Raw genomic sequence first — 9,022 nt, 5'->3', positions numbered from 1 at the left:
CCAACCTATCTCAAGCACTGTTCACCAGTTCACACTTTTAAAAAAGAATTTTTTCTTACTTACTGAATTATTAGGTTTATATTCATCTCTATAGAATAATGTTCATTGTTTAGAGTTTTCGTTTCATATTTTTTTGTATTTATCTGCGTTAATTTTCCTGTTCTAATACAGGAGGTCCCCCTACAGCTCGAGTGCTTCCGGACCTACCTTCTGTAAATTTATCTATAGATTGTTTTTGCTATGAACTTAAAAAAAATTATTCTGATTCTGACAGACACCGGAATTTTTGCTCAATGGGCCATTTGATGCTTTCGCCTAAAAATAGCAAGGAAGTTCCACCGTAAGTTCATACTCTTGAACAATCGAGAAAACAGATTGAACAAATTCGATTTTGATTGAAAGAGCACTGTGAGATACCAACAGACTGCGTAAGTATGCTATATACACAATAAAATAACTGAAATGTCTGATTAGCTCCTTTGCTGACTTTTTGTGAAATCGTATTTCCGCTACAAGACATCGTGATCGTATATGAACATACAGACGACGTGTTCCCGACAAGTGTGGTTTATATATATATATATATATATATATATATATATATATATATATAAATGAGTGCTCTTACAACAAATAACAAGATTACAAGAAACACGCTCAAGCAAGGGTGGCGTGCTCTGTTGACGAACTCAGTAAGTGGCTTCAGGGCGAGATCGGTTTAACTTACCGCTACCGCTCTATCGATAAACTGCCCTGCAAAGCGCTAACTGAGCATGCGTATTGTGATAAGCACACGCACCGTAGGCACATAGCCGGACCCGTAGGAGTTAGGCGGTAAATGTATGCTAAACCGATCTCTTTCTGACGCAAGTAACGAATGCACTCTCGTAACTCCAATGAGCACCGCACAGGCAGGGTGAAATGTAGAACGTTTAATCTTCATGAGCCGACATCACAATACTGAACAGAATGAACCATGATCTCTGTACAAAGTTTCTGCACGCAGTGTCCGTCCTTTCACCTGACTCAAAAGCACCGGAGCATGCAATGAACGGAAACGACACTGTTCCCTTTCCGCGGCCTTCGTTCGCGATGCACCGCACAACTCCCGAGGGTCGCACCGGCAAAAGGCCCGTCTCTGACCCCCGCCCAAACGTGGCACTCTCACTGCTGCCGGCGCGTACACCGCCGAGCGAGCCTTGGGGAGAGAAGCGAGAGGCGGCAGCAACGCTCCGACGAGGGCGGCACATGATGCGGACGCAGCAGAAGGAGACATCGCGGTCAGGGCAGCCCCCCGCACCCAGCCCAGAGGCCATCGAGTGTCCGATCTCGGGTAAAGGACGGGGCTGCTGCCGTCCCGCGCATCGCCGCTGCTCGGCCCCGCGGCGGGCCGGGTGACTGGACAGCACAGCGCACCGGCTCAGCGGATGGGCTCGTTGCGAAGGCGGCACTCGCACTCGGTGTGGTTGTCGAAGACGAGCGTGAGGGGCTCGTAGTGCGACGGACCGCCGCTGGCGTCCAGGTGCAGCACCAGGAAGGGCAACTGCACCGCCTGCACCGTCTTCACCTGGCAATGCTGCTCCTCGGAAGCGCAGCAGCCCGTGTCCGGCGCGCACCGGTGCAGGATGGTGCAGTGGGGCAAGAACTTCTGCGTGGCGCAGAGAGTGCAGAGGCGCGGGCGTTCCTCAGTCGTGCGGTTTCGCCACACGGCTCTCGGTAGAGCAGAACACACAGCACAAGGGACACAAAATATAATGGCGAGCTACAACGCTCGGCGTTACGTCTTTCGCTACTTGTGTCGTGAGCGCTGTTTTGCACAATGAAGAAGTGTCGCATCGCTAGAAGATTACGCTGTAAGGATACCGACCGTGGTGTACTTTATTATTTTTGCGTCTTTTTATGAATGAAGCCTCAAAAATTTTTAATGTTAAAGTTACATAATGTTACATTTTTTATTGTCTGCTTTTTAACCCGCTTTGTCTTTTGTTGGGTGCATAGTTTTCATTACCTCCAGTGTGACCAATCCCCCTTGTGGGTACGAGCCATATTCTGAGGCAACAACATATATGTCTTCATGCGGTACGCACTAAAACCATCAAATTATTTGCACATGCAATACATTTAGCTTTTATTCGAAATATAATAATTAACTTCCATGGTTTAGAGAAGAGACAAGCCTAAACCGGCATGGTCTTTCACTGCTTACGCAATATGCAACATCAACACGACATCCATACAATAAGACCGAGGTTCATTGAAATATTATGCCTCAGACTGGAGCTTGAAGCCTCTGGCAGGAGCCAACGGCTTCAAGCTCCAGTCTGAGGCATATCTCTATAGTTTGACCATTGTTGATATAAACACGAAAGCTTTCTTCGGCCGTAGGTAGCGCAGTAAAATCAATATGAGCGATTTCGGGGCGGGGTGCAGCATGGGGAACATGGGATTCGTCATGCTGCATCAAGCTTCGGCACACTGCCTGTTCTTCCTTTAACGCAACTGCAGTTTATCCCTGCCTGCATTAGGTGCCCATCACACAATGCAGTAAGTAGAATACCCCATGGTCACAACTGCGCAGTAGTCGCAATACGGAACGCTTGCCCCCGACCACCCACACAGAGCACGCTGCTTGCTTTGGTCAACAACTAAACAGCAAGAGGTGTTCCTGGTGCCACTTTGGAGAGAATCTGCCCGAAGAGAGGCGATTATCACACTATGCCCGTTCTTAAGTTTCGTATACTTCTATTGTGACATGATCAAAAGTGTGTGAAGAAGAGAAGCCAACGCCCGGGACGAAAGTTTTGAGACAAGGGGACTTGTTTTTTCAGCAATGAGGTAGCGAGGAATTTTTTCGGGGGGGGGGGGGGGGGGGAGGACGGGAGGACGGGCTGGGCAGGCCGCTGCCTGGTACACGAAACTTTCGAAACGCCATGCACGCCGGCATCCACGATGGCGCCGGATTTTCTGCGACACGGGCCTCTCGGGTCGGCTTAATTCCCACACCCTCGTCTCTTTTCTTCTCACAACAGGGAATGGTATGTCATAAACGTCTATGCACTAAATTAATGTCGCCAATTTGCAAATACTCCAAAGTGTTGCCCGGCGATTTATACTACTTGTGTGTTAATTGCTTCTAATTTGATATGTATTGAGAGCAGAAATAAATCACCGCCATGGGGGATTACTAGCATTTTGAACGATGGTTTCATTACGAACTTAAAAGATAGCATCTATGGATTACAAATCGCCTATTTGCTTTTGCATAAGACAAATAGAGCATCGAATACTCACTCAAAACTTTCGACTTTTGTGGACTAAGCCGTCTACAGCACCGCCGCCACACTGCTTTATGACAGCCTCAGCTAGAAGCGAACTGACATGTGAACTATTGTGGCGGGTCGTAAACTGATTAAGAAAGTTAGCGCATCATGGAAGCTGTACGTGCGGCAGAATACCAGGTATTGCCTAAAAATGTCTTCCTTGTGCTTTCAGCTCAAGCAGCAAGTGCTGACGCTACTGTTATGCGATTACGACTGCGTCACGTATTGACGTCACCTCGTGCTGGCTCCTTCTACTATGACCTAGTAATCTGTTATGAGCATTACTACGCCATGAATAAGTGATGCAGCGCAAGAGCATTAATTATGTGGCAAGAAATTGTAGTTGATGGGCAACGAAGTGGGAAAATCCATCACTGTGGCATATGTGCTTAGCGGTTCGCGTCCTTTTGTCTTTCTTTTTTTTTGTCTTTTTTTTTTCTTGCCTCTTTTCTTGCCTCTTTTCCTTTTCGTCTTTGTCTTTTCTGCGGACGTGTGTTTTCTAGTATTTGTGTGGGAATTTCTACTACGTATGACTTTCTTCACTCTTATTGTTCATATTGATTTTAAATAAATACGTTCGTGTTCCATTGCTTTAAATTCACAAGTTAAACTATCTTCATAATCTGCTTTATGCCTTTGTTAGCTTATCATAATGAAATAACCTTTTTAGGATATTTATTTTTATACTAATTTCTTGTTATTTTGTTTTTATATAACACTTTGATATGTGTAAAGTTGTTGTCGCTTGTTGGATGCATCCTGCTGCTGTTTATGTGATTATATCGTATGCATTGTAAAACAGGAGGTCCCCCAGACAGTTCTACTTTGGGACCTCCTAATGTACTACCTTCTTTGCTCTTGCGCTACAAATAAACTTCAAACTTCAAACTTTCGACGGCCGACTGCCATTCGCCGAGAAAAACCACTGCCTCACAGCGTTTTCTAGCAGTAGTTTCTAGTCTTCACTGCTGGGAAGCAGAAACGCGAATGAAGCTTGTTGAAGTGGACGGCTAAATTCAGGTGCATCGCCTGTTTGGCAGAGGCGCCGAAAATGAAAAAAAAAAAAAAGAGAGAGAGAGAAAACTACCGAGGTATACTTTAGGCAAGTACTTGTCTTGTGACCAAAACACAGCATGGAATGTTGAGCACATGTAAAGTGTAGGTATTGTCATGAATTCACAAGTTGGCACTCAGTTGTTTTTGTCTGCACCACGGTGATTAAACTGCTGTTAACAGGTAAGTGCACTTCACGTGAATGACGCTTTCTCTGTGCACCAACCGCGTCAGATAAGTGGTCTATCCACAAATTTACTTCTCGAGTGCCTCACTGCGAGCAGTAGAGCTAGCAAAGCGGTCTAGCTACCGTTGATGGTCATCACGCTTTGAGCACGTTAAAAGCCTGCGCCACTTCATCAAGCCAAACACAATAGTGTTTGCCTTCTTGAAGGGGCATCGACGCGAGAAAAAAAAAAGTGTTCTTTATCAGCCCGCTCAATATATCGGCAAGTAGATGCTCTTAAGACGCCGCCAATTCTTTGCAGAAGGTGCTGGGAGCCCCTCGTGACGCCTGTAGGTGCGGTGAAAAGGCAGAAAGAAGACGCATTCCTGCGCGATCAGTGGCAGCCGCTCACGTAGTCCTCGCTGTACCTGGTAACAGCTAGGCGTTATCGACGGCACCGTTAGCTACAGCGGCGGCTCTCGTGGATTTGGGATGCATGCGTGCACGTGCAGCGACCACACGGAGCTCACCCTGGTGTCGTTGGGCTGCAGCTCCTTGAGGCACTGGACGCGCGGCTGCGGAAAGCGGCAGGCGGCCACCCTCCACACGAACTCCTGGTGGCGCGCGGCCCTAGCCGACGCCGGGTTGGCCGGCCGGCGGGGCGCCGACACGGCGCAACACAGGACAGCGCTCAGGACCAGCACTGGCAGCGCGAGGCGGCGCATCGCTGGGCTGAGCTTTTAAAGCCGCCGCACGATGGGCCCGCTATCACGCACATGGAGAACGCCACGCGCGACGCGCCCGGCTCTTCGGGGCGGGCAAAAAACAAGCAACACCAATCGTGAACTGTCACACGAGCCGCTTTCCTTCTAGACCGCGTAATCTGGTCCCGCCGTTTGACGCTCCCCACCCTCCACTTCGTTGTGGAGGTCGCGCGCTCACTGCCGCTGCGCTGCAGGCCGTCGGAGTCGCCCAGATCGCCGTCCGTCGCTTTCGCTGGACCTTATAGTGCACTCTCAGCGAATGGAAGTTATTACGTGTCAAAAAGCCCACGACGCCAACCCGGTAAAACACGGATCGTGCCCTTTCCGCTTCGACCTTCCTGGATGATGCTCGTGTTGGTGACTTATTTGACCGCTTCGCTGTCAGGTGGCGCACGATCGCAGCGTCTTCTCACGTCGCTCCGGCGCACGTCCCAGCCGGTCCTGTTAACTCCAACAAACTCGTGCAAGCTATATGCAGTCGATGAAGCAACCACAAGTGCCGGTCAGTCTCGTGCCGCGTGTTTACGCGCTAACCCGGCGGAGCGCGTGAGCGGACTGGTGATGAAGTCGCGCGCCGGCGGCAGAAGCGGCCTCCGTGCGCCCGCTCCGATGCCAAGCGGGGCCCATCCCCCCACCGCAGCTCTGGGAGAGAACCTGCCACGTGCCGTCAGACGCCTACACGATACAGCTGTCCGAGCGCGTCGTGTGGCTCCGTGAACCGCCGCCGCGGTGTGAGGAGCTTTTGATTAGTTGGGGACTGCCCTGGCTCTCGAGCTGTCCCCAAGAGTGCGGTGACGACACTTGAGAATGTGTTTATTTACGAGGCTGATACGTATGTGGTTATCTACAGCCGTTGTCACGGCGTTGCTGTCCCGGGTCGCGCCAAAACCTGACCAGTGCGGCTGCGCGTGAGATATAGCTTGCCCCGCTGTGAGGGCAGTCCAGCGAAGAAACCCTGGAAGAGGATGAAGGTGTCTGCTTTTGGAGAAGCAGGTGCAGGAAACGGCATTACCAACAGACGCCTGACTAAACTTACTTATTTAACGGCTGTGGGAATCGACAACGAAACGTTACATCACTCACTAGAGCAAGACGAGTATAATGCACAATTCGACATTGAGAAATTGTTATAACGTCGATTCCGGAGCCACCCGCATTCTTTAAAAAAGCTTTCCAAACAGACATCCGTGGCTTATCACTAAAGAAAGCAAATATTAAAATTTACGCACGGTGCTTTCGTGAAATAACAGGGTTTAGTGCAGCTGTAGGTATTTCTACTGATACTAAATATAACATCGTGATATTCTTTCTTGTGGGGTTTCTGGGAAAAGCTGGGCCCGTATTCACAAGAAGCCCTTACGATAGAATTGTCGAAAAGTTCAGCCAATTCTGATGCTGAAAATACATTAGCAAAATCTGCCGGTCAGTGGCAAAGTGCATGCACTTACGAACGAAGAGCTTTGTCAGTTCGGCCCCTGAAGTTTTGTGCTGTTTGCGATCGGATACTCGAGCAATGGCTTCCAATCGACGTTGTAGCCGCTATATATCCTCCCACGCGTACACTTTTAGCACCTTGTATTGGGAAAAGGCTGTGCGATTACAGTACGAGCAAGCGAAAAGGAAAATGACTGAATTTAATGCCCGAAAGGAACATCAGGGGCTATGAGAGACGCTATGGTTGGTAGCTCCAAACTTATTTTGACCACCTGGTCTTCTTTTTTTTTAACGCACACCCAGTGCTCTGCAGACAGCATTAAGTTTGCATTCTGCCCCCATGAGAATGCCACCGCCGCGTCCGGGAATTGATCCCGCGGCGTTTTGCTGCGATGCATCGGGGCTGACAATGTGCACATTGAAGGAACATATCGGAATGTTTTATTGTATCAGAAATGTAAATTACTGTGCGTTTATGAATAACGCCTTTTACGTCGTGAGGGAATGGATAGCAGCCATGTTCTTCAGTATTCCTCTTGACTTATTTTACTGGTCTGTGACGTATATGTATGTCTCTTGTTCCGCACGTACATTACGGGCTACAATGTAAGACCAGCTTGCTAAAGCACCGATGTGCTCTAGCGGTACTGGTCACTCACAGAAGTTCATTGAGACCATGCACAAGGTCCATTCACAGTGAACTGCAGTAGCTAGTTTTGAAAACTGATGAAGACAGAGCATTTAAAACTTCACTTGTGTGCGTCAACTATGACTGTTTGACGTGTTTTCCGTCATCTGAAACATCAAGCTTGTAAAACCGCGACAGCGTTCTGGCTCTTAAGTGGTCCTACATGAGCGAAACCAAAAGCATGATTTTGGAATGGTTAGATCTTACGCAAGACACTGAAAGGGTTTACTGGTTCGGGAATTCATAGGTTCTCACGCACAACATGTTTATAGAAGACAAGAAGACAACCTGCCAAAAAGACAGGTGACAATCCATACCGCTGGAAGACTGTGCGCGGAAAGAAATATGGTCTAAAAAGACTAGCGCGTGCTAAGAACAGTGATAGCTTACGATCAGAAGTGTGTTTAGTCTTTCGCGATGCCTGCTAAGACGACATGGTTTACAAAGTTCATTTAAATTTATTTCTTTTTTGCAATCACCCGAGGGGGTGGGAGAAAAACAGCCGCCTTATTGGCCATTTCACGAGCTATATACCCTCCGGTATGTATGCAGAGCAGTGCATGCAGGCAGTGCAGACTGGGCGAAGTAAGACCTTTAACACCGTGTACAGAAAAGGCAAATCTCTACAGTATAAATAAAAGCACCTACCATAGTACCGAACAGAATGAACGAACACTTGGGATATGTGCAGACGACCCTGGCATATGTGCGACTTGTATAAATGAAGAAACATTATTGAACATTTAAGCAGAACAGGACATGACTATACAGTTTTTGGTCGCACCATCCTGGCTCAATTGCAAAACAAAGAAACGACCGAAAAGGTCAGCAAGCAAGCTAGCTAGCAAACAAGCAAACAAGCAAACAAGCAAACAAGCAAACAAGCAAACAAGCAAACAAGCAAGCAAGCAAGCAAGTAAACAAACAAAAGCAAACAAGCAAGAAAGAAAACCTAACAAAACGTTACAAAATAATTATGGGATTTTACGAAAGTATAACAGATGTGAAATTATAGCCTACATAATGCATGAAAATACAACTTATGTAGAGAAACTATTATACCGACACAAATATTACTAATACATCCTTATGCATACAATATAGCTCGAGGTTTACAATGAGTTCATGTAGGTTCTGGTTCTTAAGACGACTGTTTTAAAATATTGAAATCGTGTTTGACAGCATCTGCGTCCCATAATTTGTTCTCGATGAAGGCACACTCCTTTTTTCCATATATCGAGTATCATACGAATGAAAAATTTAATTTGTTTTTGCCAGACGTGCAAATCTGCTCGAGCTTTCAGAGGGTGCAAATCTTCCACTGCTGCAAGAACGGCACATTTGCCATGTTTATAATTAACTACACGAGCGCAACTTAAATAAGAAAGTACTTAATGTAAGATGCGCATTGTCATTATACTTTCAAAATGTTATCGTCAATGCTCGATGTGCGGGGTGAGCTAGTACTGCGTAGCATCGAACGTAGTCACGCTAGCTTTATTAATGCATAGTCGTTAACCTCGCACTTCAGCAGTAATGCACACATTGAGTTGCATTAAATTTTATTCATCTGGTCATAATATATGATTCCCTTTCC

General features: G+C 47.3%; 1 protein-coding gene across 1 annotated transcript; it reads right to left on the bottom strand.

Annotated features, from left to right (window-relative positions):
- Positions 1-917: 917 nt before the first annotated feature.
- On the bottom strand, positions 918-6,244 carry LOC119461645 (snake venom vascular endothelial growth factor toxin cratrin). The gene is made up of 2 exons (XM_037723011.2): positions 5,070-6,244; positions 918-1,648 (listed from the first exon to the last, which is right to left on the bottom strand). The coding sequence occupies exons 1-2, from the start codon at positions 5,262-5,264 to the stop codon at positions 1,421-1,423; spliced, it is 423 nt and encodes a 140-aa protein (XP_037578939.1). The 5' UTR covers positions 5,265-6,244; the 3' UTR covers positions 918-1,420.
- Positions 6,245-9,022: the final 2,778 nt, after the last annotated feature.

This window comes from Dermacentor silvarum, chromosome 1, assembly GCF_013339745.2.
Source record: "Dermacentor silvarum isolate Dsil-2018 chromosome 1, BIME_Dsil_1.4, whole genome shotgun sequence".
In the NCBI taxonomy this organism is placed as follows: Eukaryota; Metazoa; Arthropoda; class Arachnida; order Ixodida; family Ixodidae; genus Dermacentor; species Dermacentor silvarum.
The sequence above is the reverse complement of the archived record's forward strand: the minus strand, read 5'-3'. Positions and strand labels throughout refer to the sequence as shown.